The sequence below is a fragment of the Pseudochaenichthys georgianus genome, chromosome 12 (genome assembly GCF_902827115.2).
Source record: "Pseudochaenichthys georgianus chromosome 12, fPseGeo1.2, whole genome shotgun sequence".
Classification (NCBI taxonomy): Eukaryota; Metazoa; Chordata; class Actinopteri; order Perciformes; family Channichthyidae; genus Pseudochaenichthys; species Pseudochaenichthys georgianus.
The window spans coordinates 17,484,176-17,507,509 of record NC_047514.1 but is presented as its reverse complement, the minus strand read 5'-3'; the positions used below and the strand labels follow the sequence as shown (position 1 = coordinate 17,507,509).

Genomic DNA, 23,334 nt, shown 5'->3' with positions numbered 1-23,334 from the left:
CGTTAACAGAGCAGGCTAATTTGAATACAGACCAACAATAATGGGTTTTCTGTTGCAGCTCCAATGTGGTGTACTTGGCTTTTAAATTTGCTTCACACAAATGTAGTCCTGTTGCATTAATGTTACTTGTACCTGTAATAGTATTCAAGCTCAAATCTATAGCTGATATTTTATGATCGCAATAACCAAGTCTGGTTATTGCTGTTTGATATTACAAAAGACTCAAAGCAATATGCATAAAAGCATTCAGGACAAATTCAGTCTTTTTTTTTGGTTTTAATTGACTATTATATTATATTACTTTGTATTATGTTATGTCAAAGATTTTATTTAAATAGAATATTTATAAGATGTTGCTCCTGACATGAATGATCACTTTCAGCTGGTGTTAATCCGCCTACACCAGGGGCCTCATTTATAACGCCATGCGTAGGATTTACGTGGGAAGGTTGCTTACGTAGTAGAAATAAAAAAAAAAAAAAAAAAAAAAAAAAAATAGGTACAGAAATCTTTCGATTCACAAAACATTACGTTTCCCTTTATAAAACACAATCGACTCGAAATGCGGTGCAGCTTTTTGCGGGCTTCACGTAACGCCCATGTTTGCCTATAAATAGTCAAAGAAACGCCCATTCATTCATTCATTTTGACTGAGTGGGTGTTTCTCAATCGCGAGGATGCTAGCTTGGTAGTCGCGTACTTCCAAGTCACTTCCTTCAGAAATGAAGCAAGTATACTGTACTTTCCAAGCCACGGCTTCGGAAAACGAAGAAGAATGGAACAGGCTAACAAGTGTACCACTCTCTCTAATGGTTTCAACATAAACTGTACCGAAAATAAATACCTCACGATGTCTATCTAATTATGAACTTGCTTTACTTTCACGGAACACATTTTTTGGTGATAACAAATGTAACATATTTACCAACACGTGTTCTACGCCACTACATACTAACATTTAAATGTGTGCTGCATCGGTTCAGCCATTCTCCGCAAGGGTTTTTGAAATTGGTCCGTGCGCAAAGCATTGTGGGGATTTTAAGGACGCGAAGTTTACCCATGTGCAGCCTCGAAATTTCAACTAATGTGTTGTGTTGTATTAGCTGTACAATTGCCCACATGGTGTTCTTAGTTTCCATACTTCCTGTGTTTTCCGAGCGACTTAACAAGTCTTGGCAAACGGCATAAAACACGATTAAATGTGATAGTATATAAAATCATGCTCGTATATACAACCTATAGAAATGCAAAACGGCGTCAGTTTAGACGTAATTCTGTCCTCCTGCTTACCGAATCATTTATATGAGAACATTTCATAACATTAACACAACATATTCGAGGTGGTTTTAAATAACATATTCGTATTTATTTATTTCTCCAAGTTATATTTTTGTGTGCACTGAGGAGTCTCAAACAGGCGTTTTAAGATTCAGAGAGTCAGTTGCCCAGGAGTAATACTGTACATACCAAAATTGAAGCTGAGAGATGTTGCAGTTTTTAGACGATATGAGGAAGAACTTGCATTTTACTTCATCCTAAGGTCACTCATAAGGTCTGCTTTTTTAAAGTTATTATTAGAATGATTTGAAACGGCAGCTCATATTTTACAATCAAGCGCCCAATTCAGACACGCTGTCTGTTCGATGCAATTTTAGTAGTGAAAACTATGTCTGGTGATGCTCGGTCAGAGCTGGGCCGCCTGGTGTTGTCTTCCTCCCTGTCAGCAAATGGGGATAGTGCCCACAGTGATGCACACTTACAGTAAGTGAAGGAGTGATGTTTCGGAGATGGATAGCATTTCCAGTATTTATCGACTGCTGCGAGTCGGCCCTAGATGACTCTGCATTCAGATACATTAGCGGTAGAGGGAGACTTGACGGCCTGTTGGAGGGAAAGAGGGGGTGAGAAGTGAGGAGGGTAGCGTTAAGATATCACCTAGCTTACAGTCTGACACAGAGGCATCGATCGCAGGCCCATTGCTCTCAGCTGCTTCCTGTGTTTTCATTGTGCTATCATTGGATGAGAGCAAACGACAACGTCGGGGGGGAAAGGCGACTGATAGCTCCGTATCTAATGTGCTCGGATCTCCGGGGAAAGAGATTTGCATGGACTAGAATGCATAATAATGTATGTCTGGATGCCATTGAATAAACTATTTCTGATGGAATGAGAGCAATACACTTTCTCACAACACAATTTGCACAACCATAGTTACAAAAATGAATATTGGTTCAAATTTTAAAGTTATTTGTAAAGAAAAAGTAGTATCTGAGGATGCCTCTATCTATGTATGCATTTACTTAGTGTGTGGAATAGTTTGTGATTTAGATAATGTATTTATACCTACAGTTATCACATTCTAGATGAAATACAGTGTGTAGGACAACATATAATTAGTTTTTACCATATATCGTTAAATATTGAATTCAAGCCAACCAGACAAGAAGCCGCTGTGTGATGTTTCCTCTTGCGCATGGATTGCATGATTCCTCTGGTAATTCCCACACCACTGCTCAGGATTTACATCCAAAAGGCTCAGTAATTTTACACAGATGTGAACATTTCAGACAAAGTATTGTGCCACTCTACCCTCACAGACAGTCCATCACTTTCATCAAGCATGTCTATTGTGTTTCCCACACTGACAATACAAACATTTTAAATGATGCTAGATTTAAAGAATACATAATTTTACCTCAAAAACAAATGTGGAGCTTAACATAATAAATATTTAGTTACAGATACGTTTATTTTCATCTGCAGAAAGTCTTTTGTGCAGTTTAAATAAGCAATGCAGCATCAAAAGGTGGTGCAGGGTTAGATACATTAGAGGGAATACAGCCAGAGAAGCAGAAACCAACTTGTTTTTCCCACTGAATGACATGTTTCTGCTGAGGCTCAACACAAGCGGTTGGGCTGTTGCTCCTAATTAAAGGAAAGGGCGGCTGATTGACAAATGATCTCAGGGTCAGCCAACCAGAGACGGGGTTTCCTGGCCAAGACTGCAAGGCTCCTGGGTTTCCCTTCAGCCTGGGGAGCAGACTCTGGAGGAAAAGAAAGAGAAAGATAAAGCTTATCTCATCTGCTTTTGTTTGAGCTGAGGGATTAACATGAGCATTCCCAGTAGTGCAAGGAGGCAGAGCAACATGTTGGATTAATGAACAAAATATAGTGAATATCATCTGTTGTTTGCTGAGTGTTGTTATTGATTGATTCCCTCACACTTCACAGTTAACCTGCATTTGACTTCATACAAACTCCAGATAATTGATTTGTAAACTGTGAGCAATTATACACAATTGAAGTGTACTGTATCATTTTATAGATAGGTTGGTGTTTATTTGTATACTGTGTATTACTTTGACTCATCTAAAATCCATTTGCATGTAAGAAACAATCTGTAATGTCTTTAAAAGTCTATTCAACACAATTAAACAGCAGTTTATGCTTCCAAAATAAAACCTGGTCATGCAGGATTTAGATTTTCCCTGCTGGAAAACAGTGTTGCTGATAAGGACGGAAATGTTTAAGTTTTATGTTATTCCTTCATTCATATCTGTTGAAGTTCAGATTGGATATGGACAACCGTTACATTTTTATGGTGATTATCGTCATCACTGTTTATCTGTAATGAGCAGAGTAACAGCTTGTGGGTACCTCTGTTGCAAATCCATTATACATCCAATACATATTCCCCTTGGAGAAGACATTCTGCAATTTTGCAGCACCTTCAAATTGTGCCACACTTCCCTCAAAGCATTCAGTCGAAAAGTTGTTGTGGATAATTAATCGAAACATGTTGTTCATCATACACACAGTTTTTGCTGACAGATAACAATTATGTTTTTATGTAGCTCTGTTAAACGTTTTACTTGGATTTAAAAGAAACAAACATAAATCATGATCATAAAACAAATGCAAAATATCCTGCATCAGGTACAGTGCGGAGCTATCAGGATAAGTGTGTGGCGTTGTTCCCTCACTCTGGCCAGAGTTGGGGGTATCAGAGCCAGGGGTGGGAACGCGTACAGAAGGCCCGGAGGCCAAACGTGTGCGAGCGCGTCCACGCCTAACGGTGCGTTTAAATCGTGCATTGAAAAGAACAGCTGACATTGAGCATTTTCTTTTGATGCGAACAGATCTACCGCGGCTCTGCCGTAACGCACCCACAGCTGACTCACAATCCTTGGATGTAGAGTCCAGTCTGCATTGGTGCACCTCTGGACAGTAGCTCTGCCCCGAGGTTCATCACTCCTGGTACGTGTGTCGCTCTCAGAGAGAGGAGACGTCTGCCGCTCCATAAGATCAGTTTGCGTGCCAGCATGTGTAACTGGAGAGAACGCAAACCCCCTTGGCGGTTTATATACGATATTGTGGTCGTGTTGTCTGTCCTTACGAGGACATGATGTCCTCTGAGAAAAGGCAGAAAGCGTTTTAGGGTGAGGAACACCGCTAAAAGCTCCAGGTAATTTATGTGCGCCCGCTGGAGGTCTCTGCTCCAGAGACCCCTCACCGGACGACCTTCGTAAATACCTCCCCAGCCTGTCAGACATGCGTCCGGGGTGACCACCTTCCGTGAAAGGACAGCACCCATAGGCACGCCCCGTACTAGAAAAGTCGGGTGCAGCCAGTGGCGCAGTGCCATTACGCATTTCACAGTAACCATTACTCTCCCCGCGCCATGACGCGCAGGGTTTACTTTTAGAGCGGCTACCCAGCGCTGAAACTCCCTCATGTGTAAGCGTCCCAGTCGTACGACCAGGATGGCTGACGCCATGAGCCCCAGTAACCGCAGGCATGATCTCAAGAGAACATGTTTGCGCAGCTAGAAATGAGCGAGACAAGCTCTGAAAGCTTTCACTCTTTCCGCTGACAGGCGGGCTGTAAAGGGCACCAGGTTCAGGTGTAAACCCAGGAAGAGTACAGTCCGTGCTGGGCACAACATGCTCTTCTCTGTGTTTATTATGAAACCCAGGTTGAGCAGGTGCTTTACGAGGACATTTGTCTGCGTAATAGCCTCCTGCTCCGACTGTGCGAGAAGCAGCCAGTCGTCTAGGTAGGTCGCCAGGCGAATACCCTGCTGTCTTAACGGGGCTATCGCGGCTTCCGTACATCGTACAAACACTCTTGGACTGAGAGACAGACCGAAGGGAAGTACTCTGTATTCGTAACAGATCCCCTGAAAAGTGAACCTCAGATATTTCCTGTGTGGGTAATATACTGGGATGTGGAAATACGCATCTTTCAGGTCGACTGATGTAAACCAGTCGTTTTGTCGCACGAGACGCAGCAGAGATGTGTGAGTGAGCATTCTGAATTTGTATCTTTTTAGATATTTGTTCAGAACCCTCAAATCTAGCATTGGCCGAATCCCGTTCCCTCCCCGTTTGGGAACGAGGAAATACTTGGAATAAATGCCGCTCTGGCACTGCGCATGCACGTGACGGTGGTGCCTTCACAGACCCGTCTATTATCCGCCTTTTGAGAGAGCCCGTAGCTGCTCTCAGAAGGGGAACTGTCGACGGACTGTTTATTGTTTTTATTGTTTTTCTTTTCATTTTTTTTAGCTGCGCCCCTTGGCCTGAAGCCTGGATGCGTCAGCGGAAAATGGTTTGTGAGAAACAACAACAATATTGTGACATGTGTTTTTGCGAACTTGAGGATGGCGTTGAGGCAGCGGGAACACATCTAGAGCTGGGGAACCGTGGACTTCCAGCTCTGTCACAGAGGGGAGAAGGGGGGGCTGTCAGGCCGTCCGCTTCTTCTTCCTCGACTGCTGGCCGAAATTCTGGGTTGGCTGCGCCTGGGCTGCAGCCGGAACCGGAGATTTTCTAGGCCAACTCGCCCTCGTCTCCTGCTTGGGCTGGGGACTCGGGGCGGGCTGCAACCTCTGCTGTTTCGGTACTTTGAACCGAGCAGGGTTCGAGGCAGCTTGGGCGAAGGACTGCCGCTGTGAAGGCAGTGGCTGGACCCTTCGAGGGAGGCAGAGGTGGAGGGCCTCGTCCTCCTTCTTTTTCGACTCGCATCTCCTCTGCATGGAGGCGAGAGCGGAGCCGAAAATCCCCTCGGGAACGATGGGCATGTCTAGCACATCCTCCTGTTCCCGGTCTGGGAGGTTGGTGAGGTTGAGCCATCTAGCTCTTTCCTGCACCACCATGATCCCCATTGCCTTTCCCGTGGCCTGGACGGCACAGCGTTGAACACGCAGACAAATGTCTGTGATCGCGGCCATCTCGTCCAGAACGGCCGGTCCAGGATTGCTTGACAGATCCTCGCAGAGCTCCGCTTAGTATGCGGTTAGCAGCGAGGAAACGTTCGAAGCCCTGGCGGACAACGCTGCGGCTCTGTAGGACCGTTCAGTCATGGTCGACTGGAATCGGTCCGCCTTCGCTGGCAGCGTGGGGTTCCTGCTTGGTGACGGGACCAGCCTTGGTAGGAGGTGGGCTGCCACCAGCGGTTCCATAGGCGGTATGCGGAGTAGGCCGAGCCTCTCCATACCGTCACAGTCTAGGGAGGAGGCACCCTGGATTGGGGCCTTGTTGCTAAAGGGCCGGTCTCACGAGACCGACACCTAATCCAACATCTCCGGGAAGACCGGAAGGAGTTGCCTCTTTGTCCTCGTTGCTTGGGGAAAATGTTTCCCCTCGTAACGGGACCTGGAGGTCTCCTTGGCCATTTCGGTCCACGGGATGTCTAGCCTAGACGCGGCACGCTGAGACACGGCCTGCAGGTCCATGCTCAGACAGGGCGAAGCTGGTGTGCTATCGCCCGGGAGAGCAGCCATCGCTCCCGGCTTTGCAGCCTGAGCCGATGACACGAAGATATCGTCTTCTTGCTCATCCGAATCAGACAGGAGGAACTCAGAGGCACCCTCTTCGTCCTCCATATATTCCAATTCCAGGACATCCTCCGCGGGTGAAACCATGGTGAGGTGCAGCCGGGAGCCCCAGCTTGGTAAAGCGTGGGGCTTCGTTCTCGCGTCTCTTGCTGCCACCGGGTCACAGCCTGACACGGCGCGGGACTCCGGTTCCGCAACTGCCGCTGTTGATGAGCCCCAGACCGACACAGTGCGGGGCTCAATCTCTGCGGCGGACGCCCCCGCGTCTTGATTGCCAGCCGGCAAATCAGCGGACATGAGGGGGTCCTGTTCCGACAAGCTAGCTTGGCGTGCTAACCGTCGGCGGAGGCTCTTTAGTCTTTAGGTTGTCAATAGTCTCCTGGGCGTGTTCCAGCCCGAGGCAGGACGAGCAGACCTGGTGTGAGTCTGTGCCTGATATTTTCAACCCGCAGCCGCAGAGCCGAGCTTCCGAGTCCCTGACTCCTCTGGTGTGAGGGAGAGAGGCGTCCATCTTGTTCGCTGCGTGGAGAGGACCCGCTCGTAACAGGTACGTTGTCGAGAAAAAAAACAATTCTTCCAACCTGTCCTTAATCCGGAGAAAAAAGGACGGTGTAGATTTTTTAAAAACGTCCTCGCTACCGTGGTGTCGGTAGTGAGGGAAAGCAAGCTAGCAACAGGTGTGTTGTTAGCTTGAAAAAATCAAAACCTTACCTTAATTTCCGAGGAAAGAAACGGCGAGGTCGATTTTAATACTAACTGGTGTGTTAGCATTGACAGTCTTCTTGCGAAGCAGAAGAGTAGCTGGCGAGCGCCCGTCGACCGAAAGTTAGCTTTGGGTTCAGTCTGTGGACTGTTAAGCTAGCCCGGCTACCATCGAGATGTGCTCTGAAGCGAGAAGAGGTGTTTGAATGACGCATGCGACGTGGCGCAAGCTACTTATAGGGGGTGGATTCCCTGACGCTGACGTCAAGATCACCAGACAATCAGGATTGGCGTAATGAGATTGATGCTTCTGTTTGCTCCGCGATGAGGCGCATCCGATAGTGAGACATCGAACGGAGTGTTATGAATGAGAACTGTGTGGGACTTTCGGAAACAGTTCTAAATTGGTTTGAATCCTACTTAAAGTACAGAAAAAACTTTGTTTCTATAGGTAAATACATATCTGAGTAGGGGTGGGCGATATTGAAAAATATAATATCACGATATTTTTCAAGCAGTATCACGATAGACGATATTTATCACGATATTTTTTCATGTCGGTTATTATGGATATTTTTCAAGTTACTTAACACAGTACAACCACCTACAAGGTAACACAAACTAAAATAAAAAGGAGTAACAGACCAAAATACCATTTCAAGCTGGTTTTAATTCTGCAATGAATCCCTGAATGAACAATTCAACAGGAATGTTGATACTTTATGGCTTCCTCAGTGTTCAAGTGGGTAGGCCTACACCCTACAACAAACGTTAACACTGGTTTATTCGCCAAGTAAAGTGCACTCTCTTGCTAAATAAAATAAAATATTCAAGGCAGTTTCTCAGTATAAAAATTCACTTTCTGTTTTAGGTAGCACTAGCAGTGATGTAACATCAATAAACATGAAAAGGAGAGTAAAACATAACTAAGTAAAACATAAAACATCAATGAGGAAAAGTCAGTGCCAAACAATTAAAATGTAAACTTTAGACTTGAAGTGCAATCAAAGACTTTAGCATTACTGAACATCTGTTTCAAAAGGGAAAAACAAGATACCTTATTGATAAAATAAAATATAAGCCAACAGAATCAACCAAGACAATACATGAAGTGCAATACTGTCTGAATCCTGACTAGACAGCTTTAGGTCATGTCTTTCACATCAGTTGTTTTTTTTAATAGTTTTTTTAAACCTTTGTTTTCCACGCTCTTTATTGGATGCATATCCTTGGCCACATAAAACGCCACCGCGTCAGTTATGTCTTTCCACCGTTTGCTAGTCTTTTCATAAGGAGCCCCTTTATCAAATGCCTGCGTTATGGTGGTTTGTTTTGGTCGTACTTGTGCAGTCGCTGCGGTAGATTGTGCATTCACACGCGGGGGACCTTGCACTCTTACAGACTCTGCATACTCTTTCTGGTGCTTGTGTTTTGAGGTGGCCTCGTAAACCCGACGTGTTGCCATCTGTTGCTTTCACATTTTCATTTTTTGCAAATTACGTTTGTTTGGTCTGTGTCTGTTGTGTAAAATCCAAAATAGTTCCATACCACATACCACAGTTCTTTTTGGGGACTAATTATTCTACATCTGAATCTCCGTCCATTATTGTTGTGTGTGCAGACCGTCGTTTCCCTCGCTGCCAAGAAGAAAGGGGGCAGGGACTTTGGGAGCGTGTGATCAACACAACAGACCTTCAAGCAAGCAATGAGGTCATTGCGGTGCGGTCGAGACGCGTTGTTAGCTTGTAGATCTGTTATTTTTTGACAAACAAAACCGTCGTACTACAGAAGTATAAATTAAGGTATAGAACTGCAAATCATAGAATGTGCACTCGCAGCACTCACAATGAGTGCACATTCTATGACTGAGTGACTCTCTGTATCACGATATATATGATATCTCTGAAAAGGCATATCGTGGAGACCTAATATCGTCTCGACGATATATATCGTCATATCGCCCACCCCTATATCTGAGTTGACAAATATGACTTGTGGGGTACCTCAAGGCTCCATCTTGGGGCCTCTTCTCTTTAACATCTACATCAGGGGTGCCCAACCTTTTTTGAACCGAGAGCTACTTTTAAAGTAGCCAGTCTGCCCAGATCTACCAGTCCAAATAGAGAGGCGTAGCCATTACTGACAGCCTACTACCAGGTAAATACACACTTCAACTTGTATAAAACTGACCTTCGTACGATGAATACTTCATAAAATACTGCAGATCCTTTATCTTACCTCTTTCTAATCTACACACATACAAGTATTTAACTGAAGTTACACAACAGTGTTGTTGAAACAGAGTTGGAGTTTATTCACACGTCACATACTACAGTGGGTAATGTTTTCAAGAAACATTGAACAGTGCTGCCACATATGACACAGGGAAAAAAGAAAAGACTCTGAACCCTTTCTTTGCCATTATATAAAAATAGTGTTGCTACAAAAGTATAAATTAGGCTTACCAATAAGACAACTCAGATCTGAAGCTACACAGGAATCTGCTGCCAAAATGCAATAAAAAAGACAAAATTAATAGAATCAAACCCTTTTTTTTTTTTGCATTTTAGTAGAGTATACAAATAAATGCCTTTTTTTAAAAATAGGATGCAAGCAACACTAGTTTATTAACCTGAATGAATTGATAATAGACTATAATCAATTTAAACAGAACAGATCTTAATGTTTGCATTCTTATACCATTTTGTACAATAATTATAATGAATAAGTTCAAACAAACTAAAACTTACAGCTGATTAATAACGATATCTAACTTGAGTTTGTATTATATCAAAAACCTGTTGAAATGCTACTGTTATTTTTACTGTCCCCCAAAAGCACGTCAGCAGCCTCCAGGAATGCTTCTTTCACAACTTCGCCGTCTTTGAAAGACTTCATGTGTTTCGCAAGAATGTGACTGACACGATAAGATGCTATGGTAGCAGCCTTGCTCTTGTTGTTGAGCCTGGTGAAAATGGACTGCTGTGCATTTAGCTGTCCTTTCAGGTCCCTCACCTTTTGGGAGCGTAGGGCAGAATTAGGAGGGAATTCCGTCTCGTAGCGTTTGTGCACTGTTTTGAAATGCCGCTCCTAAATTACCCTTCTTCGATAAAGCCACGCTCGCATTGCAGATGAGACAGATGGACTTTGAATTGGAATAGATACAAAAATAATCATCCTCCCACTCGGAGTGAAAATGATATATTTGGGGCTTTTTTGCTTCTGCCATTGCGGTCTTGTGTGTGTGCGGACTGTCACTCCTGTTGACACGGACAACGTCAGCGAACTAGTGCCCATTGCCCACAAGTCACGCCCCGACACATGGGGTCACGCCGGCCAATCACAAAGCTTTGATGCGTTCAAGTGCATTATTCTGGCACAGGAAGATTATGTTATAGGACATTAACGATAAAACTGAATATCGTTGTTCTATTTTTAGACAAATTTCGCGATCGACTGGGAGGGCACCCCTGATCTACATGCTACCACTGGCTCAGTGAAAAACAACAAAATAAGTTACCATAGCTATGCGGATGACACACACATTTACGTAACAATTTCACCAGGAGACTATGCTCCAATTCAAACACTGAGTAAGTGCATTGAACAAATCAATGACTGGAGGATGTGTCAGAACTTTCTCCAATTAAACAAAGATAAAACTGAGGTAATGGTCTTTGGAGCCAAGGCAGAACGTATACAAGTTAGCGCTGAGCTTCAGTCTGCAATGTTCAAAACAACAGATAAAGCCAGAAATCTAGGTGTAGTCATGGACTCTGACCTGAGTTTCAACAGTCACATTAAAACAGTTACTAAATCAGCCTACTACCACCTAAAGAATATATCTAGGATTAAAAGACTAATGTCACAGCAGGATTTGGGAAAACTTGTCCATGCCTTTATCTTCAGTAGACTGGACTACTGTAATGGTGTCTTTTCAGGTCTCACTAAAAAATCTATTAGAAAACTGCAGCTAATTCAGAACGCTGCTGCTCGAGTCCTCACTAACACTAAGAAAGTGGATCACATCACTCCTGTTCTGAAGTCTTTACACTGGCTTCCTGTGTGTCAAAGAATATATTTCAAAATACTGCTGCTGGTTTATAAAGCTTTGAATGGTTTAGGCCCAAAATACATTTCTGACCTACTGCTAAATTATGAACCATCCAGATCTCTCAAGTCTTCAGGGACTGGTCAGCTTTCTGTCCCCAGAGTCAGAACTAAACATGGTAAAGCAGCGTTCAGTTATTATGCTCCAAATATCTGGAACAAACTCCCAGAAAACTGCAGGTCCGCTGCAACTCTGACTACTTTTAAATCCAGACTAAAGACTTTTCTTTTTGCCGCTGCTTTTAATTGAACTATTCACATCTTAAACTGCACTGCAACTTTTATCCATGTATTTTTTCTTGTATGTAATGTTTCTTTTATTATCTTTTATTTTTAACGACTGATTTTAAATGCCATTTTCTTAATGTCTTTCATTTTTTGTAAAGCACTTTGAATTGCCTTGTGTTGAAAGGTGCTATAAATAAACTTGCCTTGAGCTGAAGCATGTCCTTGCCTGAGTAAATATTCTGTTGGTCCTTGCTCATATTGGCAATAAAACATTACCCTGTTGAACATAAATTGTGCTTAAGTTTGCTAGCATAAAAACACATATAACTACTTATATATAAGTCACAGATAAAAAAACAATACATTTTGGCAAAAGGTCACGGCTTGATTGCCTCCAACATGGAAATGGGACCTTTAGTATCAAGAGCTGTAAAGACTACTGCGTATCCTTGTTAATACTGAAACCTAACACCTCATTTAATTTAGCCATTTAGGCACCATCTTAATTTAATAAGTGGCAGTCATGTGCTTGGTATGTGCATTTATAGTAATTGTATCTCTCTCTTGTTCCATTGTCTTTGACTGCTGTCTAAGTGAGTGCTTACTGCCTCTCAGTGAATCTCCACTTGAATTGAGATTGATCCTCAAGTGGGTATATTCAGAAAATCTTTATACCATCTGACTTTTTCTGAATTGACAAATCACCTTAAAGTTTCCTGGCAGTAATTAATCCCCTCTCTTAGTATAAATCTGCCATGGAAAGTTGCTTTTGACCATGCAGTCAGAGATCTGAAGTGTGTGCTGTATCACTGGAGCCTTCACACCACTCATAAACATACAAAAGAGCTTTGAGCATTACAGCCAAGGGAGGGGTGTGGGTGCACATGGAAAATGTGCACCCCCTCCTGCTCTCGCCCTCAATCCCACTCCAACAACACAGGGCAGGTAGTTTGACCAGAGGCAATGGACCGGCCACTTCTGTTAATTCCCTCTGAATTATAATGCTGTAAAACTAAATATATCCAAGCCCCATTAACCACAATTGCTAGGAGCGTCTGTCTTAATGAACAGAGTCTTTCTGGGGGCATCTATGGGTGGTTAGTTTGCCATTTAAACCACACCTGTCTGTGTCAACTAGTCCGTAGAGAGGTGCATTAATGAAGTCCAATAGCTGATCCCAGGGTTGGGCTGTGTCCATTTCTGCATGCATTGCTAAGGGCCAGGGAATGTTAAAAAGGCTCCAGTGTGGGAAAAGCCCTGATGAATAACATAAAGGGTTTTTATTTCTCAAGATGTGGTGTAAATGGAGTCAATTTACTTGTTTGCTGTACATCTGTGGACTTGAGCTAATATATGAATCAAATGCTAATGATTTAAAAGGCATTTATAATATTATGATTTTGTGTTTTAAAGACACTTTATTTACTCCCTAAACACTCCAACCAAATAGGCATGAATTAACTTGCAAAGTAAGAAGAACTCATTGACAATGTTTCTGTCAACCTGTATTTATCTGCATTGACAGCAATTGATGTTATTGGTTCTGCTTATTGTGAAATCTAAAGTGGTGAAAGTGACATACAAATGATAATTTATGTGAAAAACTCCTTTTTTTTTTACTTGTGTGTTCTCATTTTCGATCTTCCTTTTTTTGAGAAATAAAATCTGAATACAATTTATTAGACATTCAAATGTATTTTTACTAACCCACCGACTAGAACTCTTTCAAAATATTTTCATAGCTCTCGTGACAAAAACAAGTATTAAAAGCTGACCATTTAGTGAGCACCCTCTTCCCCTTCTCAGTCTGTCCCAGTCACCTCAGGTTCACACTTTCCGGTTTATATTGTTTTTGACAGATTTGACACAAACCATGTCGTCCAAGCTGCTCTCTTCATTAAACATTTCCTGCAGCTTTGGTACAACATTCCTACACGCGCTGAGTGCACACACGCACACACACACACACACACACACACACACACACACACACACACACACACACACAATTAGTGCTTGTTAAAGAGCGTGTGATATAGTAAATACACGACCAGTTTCCCATAATTACAGCCTCCTGTGAACCTTAGAGGAAGCGAGCGCTCTGGGTGACTTGCTTCATACTGAAAGGTCTAAAGTGGGACATCTTAACTTCCCCCTTATGATTTCTCCTCTGTTCCTTTAGATATGCTGTCTTTTAAACTGGAACCTATAGAGAACCTAAACAAGTGTCTCGGCTCATCCTCCATTGTTCCATATCTTTGACCCTATTGCTGACCTGTCGCTTCCCTCCCTGCTGGTTATTTAGCACTTCAGTGGCTTGCAGGACTAATTGGAGCAGGAGACAGGTGGAGCAACTCTGTAGAAATCCGTCTTGTAATAGTGGCAGGGCAATAGCTCACACTGGGTGATCTCCTTGTTTTTGCAGGGTAAACAGTAGAGGGAGGGCATGAACCTTTGACACACTCATACATGGGGCCCCTAAGCAGCCTGCCAGCTTTATTTTGTGGTTTAATGTCAAGGTTTACATGGAACGCCAGTAACTAAGTCAAAACACCATGAACATGCTTAGTTAAGTTGTTTTAACAAAAGGAGTCATGTGATCATAGTTACCAGCTCAATTAACAATATTAATATTAATATTGTTTCAAAGGTTGACCCCTACACTTCCATACCAAGATATGTAAGGATGTAAAATTAGCAATACGTTGATTATAGATTGCAGGCGTTGGTACTGACTTGGGAATTCTACCTTGAACATTTTCAGTAAGTTGTCTAAATGTTCACACATTTTTTCTCAAAAAGAAATTCAATTTCATGTCACAATTTGTATTCCCCATCCATGTTTAAAACTACTTTTACTTTGAAAAAGAGATACAAATTAATTTCAACTTTTGTGATGCTTCAGATTAATATTTTTTTATTCAGATTTTACGACAAAAGATGATACTGCTCTGCACTCCACACCCCAGCATGATTCACCTGTAGGTATTTTTCCGTCTCGTTTCTGCAATTCTGTTTCAGTGTGTGTGGTAAAGTTGCAGTTCAGTAACGATGTGTCGGTGTGAGCGTGTCTGCTGTGCACCGACATGTAGCAGTGTAATGTAACCAGGCAGGTGTGAGGGTCACAGCCAGTTTGTGGGCCAGCGTCTTGACCCCTGCTGTCTACTTCGTCTGACCGTCAGAGGAACCCCTTAATTAAACCCTTTGGTTCGCGGTGTCTGCCCGACGCAGCCCAGCGGACACTCTGCAACAATCCCTTCATTAAATGCTCCTGGTTGACTTGGCAAGAAGAGCCTCAGTTTCCCAATTCCTGCTTAATAAAGTTTCTTTGGGAGGTCTGATTTTATGGGTGTCTAAATAGATTTTCTGTCATGTTATGTCAATCAATGCAACCAGCTTAACTGTTATTAAATGCTAAGAAGAAGTGTATTGCTGAACTGAAACTTACCGTATGGTTAAATATATTTACGTTATGTGGCCAAAATTGTAAGATAGTACTTGCATGCTTTTGCTTCACGAAACTGTCTTCGTCACCAAGCAGTTCAGAATGATTAATTATTGGCTTACACACTTCCACACAGTGTTATTTTAACACACCGTTTTATTTGTTTTGTGGATAATTGCAATGTGAGCACTATAACGTAAGAGCCAGAACACAGTGATCAATTGGCCAGAAAATAAATAGGAGCAGGGCTGTGGGGGAAATAACTGAAGCACAGTCCACATTCAGCCAGGCCTGCTGATAGAAGAAAAAAAAGTTAGATATCCAGCAAGACCTGGCCCAGTGACCTTCAGTGATCGAGAGAGGAAGTGAGAGAGAGTGGAAGGACTTCATTCTGCTGTTCTTGGCCGGTTCATGTGTTTGCCCCGGCTGCGGAAAATCACAGAGCACTTTCTTAACGCCACCTCCAGAGCCAGACAGACACTTCTTTACATGGAATCCATCTGTATGGTTGTGTGGCTGTTTTGTAACCACGGGTGCCCATGAGTGAAACCTGAGCCACAGGTGTTTCAGCTGCAGTCACCAGCAGGTCCACAGGAACGGCCTTGTGCTTTGTCGTAATCTCAGCCTTTCAGTTGGCTTCAGTAGTCAAATATTAAGAGATTAAAACATTGTTCCCTCCGAGTGATTTGATTAGCTTCTCATACTGAAGCTACATCACTGGGGATAAAGACAAGTATAGTGTGTGAGGACATTTGATCAGCTCATTTGCAGCTTAACTGATATTTGATCACTACTTGTTGTTTAATACAAGACAGTGGTATTTCACAAACGGAATACAATTATGTAGAGAAATTATACATTTGCATTTGTACAATGACAACTAGTATATCAATTCAAAAACAGTCCACATAACTTCTGTATAATGTTTACAATGTAATATAATGGGTTTTGTTGTGATTTGCAAGGCAATACGTCTGTCTGTTCTTGTTCTGCAAACAAAGCCTGTGTTATAGAATCGTTTCTGGAGATGTTATAAGTCTCAGCCACAGCAAAGCTGCTTTTGACAATTCATAAATGCAGGATTTGTCCACCCACACCATTTACACTGTAAACTGTAAGCCAATGACGGATGGATTTACTGACTTTCCCAAAAAGTTAACCAGTCCAAAAAAGTAACTTCAAGCTATAAATGGACGTAATTTCACTGCTTCAGAAGGGCTGGTTTGAACATTACAGATTCCTTGATTTTGATTTGATTTTAGGAAAGCCCATCAAAGAGCAGAGCTGTTTGCGTTTTTTAAGTGTCTTTGAAGTTAGTAAGCAGATACAGGTCCAGTGATTTGTCCTGGATAGTGGGGAACATTCTGAAGAGCAGAGTCTGCATGATGGATAAAGTCTTTGTTGGGTTATGAAGAGCTATGTGTGAATTGAGTCACTTGTGGAACATGAAAATATAGCTTGGGTGAGGATAAAGATGTGTCTACTGGCAGAGATGTATAAATATTATCCCTTTCCAAATCACAGATTACGTGCAGTCCTGTGAATGAATATGGTGGACTACTTTGTATTATTTGATTTACAGGATTTTTGTGTCAATGTCATGAAGCAAAATGTTGTCAGTTATTAAATATTATTATTGTGTTCACCAAAACATGAATCATCATTAATCATTTAATGTTTCTTAATGGGGTTTTAAAGACATTGTGATAAAGAATTACCTGTATCATGATTGCAGTGTTGCTTCATGTCCCATGCATTTACTGTGGGTGTGGAAATGTATGTGTTTATTATAGAATGCAAAGTGCAAAGCTGCTTTACATGCCATGTCAGGGTTCAGTTTTATTGACGGGCTAGACGCAATGTTTAACTGAATTGTTTATGGGGATCACAAAAGCTTTGACATTTACAACCTGACACAGACAATTGGCTTACAGAAACTGGGCTGTTGCAACAAACTTAATTACTACCTGCACACTGAGCATCTTTATGTATGTCTGAATGCTATAAATCCAAGTGTGCAGATACATCGTGTTCTCTCGCGTCTCTGGAACACAGAGTTTACAAGCATTTCTTTCTCCCGTCAGACAGGTCACATCCTGAATTAAACAGTGATACCATTTTATGGGAGTAGTTTCTGTTAATATTAGTTTTTGAGTAATGTGCAATCACTTTAATTATGCAAGACGGATATAACTCAAGCATTCCTACTTTCAAATAAGTTGTTATGGCTACAACAAGATTGTATTGGCAGAAACAAATTATTATTATTATAAATTAAGATGATGTTTCAACATCTCACTATGGTGTCACATCATGAAGGAAAGAGACGGAGTGAAAGAATGAGAGCGTGACAGACAGAGGGAGGTTGAATCTTGCTGTGACAGTCTTTTCACTCCTTGTGAATGACGTTTTTCTTCCCACTCAGCATTCTCTGACACTTCAAAGCGTCCATCTCAGCAGAGTGGTTTGGCCTTACTATTGTGTGAATCTTGAATATTCATCAGGGCGTTTCTTTTCCCCGAGGGCTGAGACTGTGCTGTGGGTGTGTGAGATCTCACAATATATATTGTCATTATATATATAACAGTGGATGAAATAGATTGTTTTAAATTCTTATGTGAATAAGGGTGTCTGTATTTAGATGGATACATACTCTTAATAAATAATTGAGTTACATGACTAAATGTTAATTAGGCATAATGCCTTCATAATGTTTATAGGAGTATTCCTATGAATTAAATACAAATAAGAGAATGATCAGATTGCTGCTGTCCCATGGCTAAAGCATCAAATAAATGATTAATGGGATATTACAAATAATTTATGGTCTGTAGGGAGTTGGCCTGGAACCGAAGTGTCGCTGGTTCACGTCCCGATCAGACCAAAAGAATAATAATACGGAGTGTGGGCTGGTAGCTGGAGAGATTTGACTCCTGGGCACTGCCGGGTAGCCCTTGAGCAAGGCACCAAACCCCGAACTGCTGGGTTAGGGTTAGGGTTTGCTCTGCCGCCTCTCCTGCATGTGTTTCTCTTTGTGCAGGTTTATCCATTAAGCCTTTGTGTCTGTAAGGTGTGTAAAAACACAACAGAGGGGACAAAGTAATTTACTTACACATTTGATTAATAAGTAAGTCTTCTTCGTCTTATTGTACTGTAAATAACTGAATATATTTGAGCTTTAACGCAGTTTGAAGGATAAAAACAAACAATCTGAAGATGTTGCATCAGACAAGTTAAGATTAATTTATTGGTCCTACAATGTTGAAACATACAGTGTTACAGCAGCTAAGGGACAGTGCAACAATAAAAGGAACTACAAACATATACAAAAAAGAATACACCTTATTAGACCGACTGACATTTGAAATGAAATCATTGCTTATGACAGTAATCCAAGAGAAGTTTGCCACACTAGTTCTCCATGGTACTACAGTGTGACATTGTTTTCAAAAACTCAGTAATAAGGGGAAGAACATCTTTGTCTAGCTGGATGATGAAGATGGTGTCACACGTTCTTAACTCTTGCATCCCCATTGGACCATCTGGGGCAGACAGCTGTGTTGCCACGGTAATAAACTGCTTTTCAGGATTCTATGACAGCAGTTTTAACTCTGAGCTGCTGAAAATCCCGCTAATTTCACAGAGCTGGGGGTCAGTTTGGTCCTGGCTGAAGCATCGCTCATGATACGCATTCCATCTCCGCTCAAAGTAATTTCATCATCTGTGTTCCGCCATGGCTTTTTGTTTCTCAGGTTATCGGTGATTTTTCACAGTCACCCATCGGGTTCCTCCTGCTGTATGATGAAAGGTGCGTTTGCTCCTGTAAAGTCCTCTTCTGAAATTAAAAACGTGGCTCATTTTCATGGTGCATTAAAACTCTACTGCTAGTATTATCGTAAGGTCTCAATTTCATAAGAAAACGTTTTCCTTATGAAATGGAGACAGATTATTACAAACAAGCACGCTGCATTAATTGATCTGTGACTGCTGGAGGGCTGAGTGTGGGGGATACAGAGTCTGCAAAACAAATTGAAAATAATCTCACAGCTAAACTTCACCCTATATCTCCCTCATAGTCTGTCTAACATCTTGATGTAATGCCCACTGTTCTAAAAGATTATGCCCGGAGTGTAACACCATAAAAAAAAAACACAGTGCCGGCAGAAATGTTATCTTTACATGTGCCACCATGACAAGTGAATAGGTGCTTTCAATACTGAAGTACAATGTGTGTCACAACTTCTCAGTGTTTATGTGAAGATTAAATATTTAGACAGAGAAGAAGCAATTAAGAAAACTGGACACGATGTATGTTTTGGCTCATTTAGCACGCTCATTCGAGTCCTTCTGTTTGCTGAGCAAGCTTGGTGACATCCTGATGACAAGTGGTTGGCTTTGCTGAAACAAGTTGGCTAGCATATATGTGGCAGACTTACAGGCTATCCTTCACATTGCAAAGAATCATTTTTTATGCACAGCTGCAAGAGAAAATAAGGAAGAGTGGTACAAATCAAAGCTGAAGAGGCTGAGATAACCTGACTTTCAGTCCGTTTATAGATCTAGTTTGGAAAAGTTGCTGGATAACCCATTTCACACAACTCAATAGCATATTTTGTTAGCCTTCCCCTGCCTGGTAACTGCCATTAACCTTTACATTGCATGACCCTGCTATTAGTAGCCTTTAAACCCAGCTCATCAGGCCATAAAATAAACCTGAAGGCAACTTGTAGAACGCAAACCGTTGCCATTTCCATAAGTAAAACATAATGTGTGTATCCGCCCTGGGATTCAGATGCATAACAACATTTATTGGTTTCCTCCATGGCCCATGCTACACCTTTCCACTGAATCTCATGAAACTCGGACCAGTAATATTTCTGTAATCCGTCTGAGAAATAAACAAAAAGAGCCGAAAACATAACCTCCTTAGCTGAGGTAATAAAATCTCCACTTTCACACCTTAAGTGGTCCTCCCCACACCTTCAAGAGTAAACTGAACCATAGTGTGTGGATTTGGTTCAGTTCCTCTTTAACACCACTTGCATGTCTAATGTGACTATTTCTCATTCCAGTTGCAACAAACATTGTGGTTTTATATAATGATCAAGGTGCTGACAGACATATTTCTCAGGCAGTATTACTCATCCTGTAACTATGTGTGTGATGACAGATGGGTCCTGCAGTAAAAATCTATATGAGAGAGGGAGGGGAAGGAAAAGCATGGAAAGTGAAGAATTAGCTTGTTTGAAAGCAAGTCCTCCAACCAGTCCGCTCCACTTTCTACCTCCTTTATGTGCCAGTGACCCCCACCTACAGTGCCGCTCACGCCCCTGGACCCCCCATCCCTGTGGGCTGAGTAGGCTGTCTGAGAATACAGGGAGGCTTCATGCTGGGCGTTTGATGGAGCGCAGAATGGTGTGTGAGGTGCACTGACCCATTCACATTGCTCCCCATGCACTCGTGCTCCAGAAAAGGCTGACTTATCACATGTAATACACAGTGCTGCACAAACCAGGAGTGACAGCTATAGGGCCAGTGGAGCTCTAGAGGGGAGAAGTGGCTTCTGGGAGCTGGTGGTCCTTCCCAGTCAGACTTTAAGAGGGGACAGGTGTGGGGTAGCCCATATGGCTGTTGTTGTTTCTCCCTCCTCCATCACTGCTTAACACCACCAGGTTTTTTTTCTTCTGTCATTGACCATTTGGAATGGATAAACACTTCAAGATGTTCAGTTTTTCTCACTCAAACACATCTTACATGTGTGAATTAGGCCATCTCTGAGATGTTTATGATTTATGTAGTTGCCATAGTAGACTTGATCTAATCTTCCTAATAGCTCAACTAATCCTCTTAACTTGTAACCCACATAAATCTTTCACCACTGGAATGTGTGTCCCTTTTGTTATGATTTGTTTGCCATGGTATTGCGTGTTTGCATGTGTGTGTTGGATTAGTTGCAAAGTGGCCTGGAGGTGTGAGCCCTAATCACCCCAAATCACCTGACGTGTGATGGCTTGATCTCTTTTGCAGCTCGACAAGTGTTTGTGTTTTCAGCCCCGTCACACAGACTCACATGAGGAACTGAACACACTTCAACCTGTGTCTGAACTTTAATACCAGACTCTTGGTTACAGATTAATGCCGGGCCAATGCCATTCACACATCACCTGTGTCTGCAGCTGTACTTCCACACACGTTATGCAAAGAACAAGCGGTCGAGAGCTTGGTTGCTTTTCATTGTGGGGTGAATTTCAAGGACTTCTATTTTAAATTGGTTTGTTATAATTAGTTCGATCTTTTATTCTTCTTGGACTTTCTGTAGTCGTTAAGGAGAGTGGTTGTTACTTGCAGCCTTACTTTTTGTTTTGTTTCTTGTCTCATTAATAAAGTTGTTGATTGATTGATTGATCATAGCCCTTGCAGGATTTGATACCAGATGTTTTCACCAAAGAACATGTAGATGTCTCGGTTGTAAGCCTATACTCATACATTTGACAGTGGTTTCTGTGTCTCTCTTTGCATGCTACGTGTAGCGTGCCTTTGGCAAAAGGTCATAATGCGTTCACACCTCATTCAGCCCCTGCTCACAGCCACGGCCTGTTACCCCCTTCATTTCGACTCTACTTTCTGAGTTTGAGTGATGTGAGAATCTGTAATGTGTCATGTCTGCGTGTGAAAGAGAGAGAGGCTGTATGTAGATTCAAATATACTCAGCTGTTCCCTCTGTAGTGAACCGGTCATAGAAAGGGCTGGACAAATAGCACAGTGAGAGAGCAACGAAGTAACACCCTCCTCCCCCCCTCTTTTCTCCCCCCTCTTCTTTCTCTGTGTCTGTCTCTCCCAGGCTGTCAGTGTGGAGTATTGCTGGAGGCTGCGGGGCTGCTGTGTGCTGTGGGAAGGTCTTGAGTGCAGAGTGGCAGTCAGTCACAGAGAAACTCTTGTACAGAAAGTGGACTGGCGCTCTTTCACGGAAAGGATATAAAAACGCAGCCTCACACATCCGCCTCTTTGCCCGGGTGTGTTCGTTGTGGCTGCGCCTCTGGGATTTGAAGGAGGAGGGCGTCTGGGGTCGGTGCTGGAGTGATGGTGGTGGTGTGGCCGCCTCAGGAGTGGGCCTGCCAGGCACTTATCCTGCTGACTGGACTGGCATCACTGAGCTGTGGGTCTGATGGTGAGTACTGTCTTAAACCTCATTCAATGAATTGTAAGGTGTCCTTGGGTGCTTTGAAAGACACCTCTAAATAGAATGAATTATTATTATTATTATTACTGCACTGGACACTTTATGTTTTTGATGCCATCATTTATTTTGCTGACTTTGTTTTAAATCACGTTTAAGCTGATGAGGCGTCTTGTGATTGCTTTACGTTTATTGACAACACTTTTATGTAAAGCTGCAAGAGGGAAGTTGAGACAATTTTGAACCTTTTATTTTTAGGCATCTATGTTTGTGTTTAGCGGTTTGAGAGGGTCAAATTTACTTAATTTCCTAAATTCTCACACATTGTATTGTGAGTGTTGTCAGGTTGTAGGCTGATGGTGCGAGCTGTGAGGTTATCTTTCTATTTTTTACCCTGCGGTATTTATGATGGGCAAAAGCTATAATGATCTCCACAGGGGTCTACCATGAGAACCTGGTGTGCATTTATCTGCCCTGTCCTCCCCCCCCCCCCCCCCCCCACCATCTCCACCACCCCCCCTGGTCATGTTTTGAATTGTTTGAAGATGGACAGCCAGTTGTCTTTTTACGATGAGTGCCAACAGTGTCACGATGCCCCGTAAGGTTGTGACAGGCGGGGAAGGTCGACAAGCTCCCAGCGTCAAGTAAATGACACTTGTGCATTTGTTCTGTTTCTGATCAAGCAGAGGGGAGAGACATTGTTGCTCCGTATGAGAATTAGCATGCATTTCCTGTTTTTATTGTTGACATATTTGAAAAGCTACGTTGATCAACCATCCATATTAACTCTTCCATTTAGGTTTCCCCATTAGATGTTTTATTAGAGCTAAAACA

General features: G+C 42.5%; 1 protein-coding gene across 1 annotated transcript in view; it reads left to right on the top strand.

The window, feature by feature from the left end:
* Nucleotides 1–23,334, top strand: part of bmpr1bb (bone morphogenetic protein receptor, type IBb) — a 54,690-nt gene that overhangs the window by 16,338 nt on the left and 15,018 nt on the right. The window contains exon 4 of the mRNA XM_034095797.2: nucleotides 22,165–22,491. Coding sequence (XP_033951688.1) covers nucleotides 22,404–22,491 — 88 coding nt within the window. The 5' untranslated portion in view covers nucleotides 22,165–22,403. The remainder of the gene's footprint in view (nucleotides 1–22,164; nucleotides 22,492–23,334) is intronic.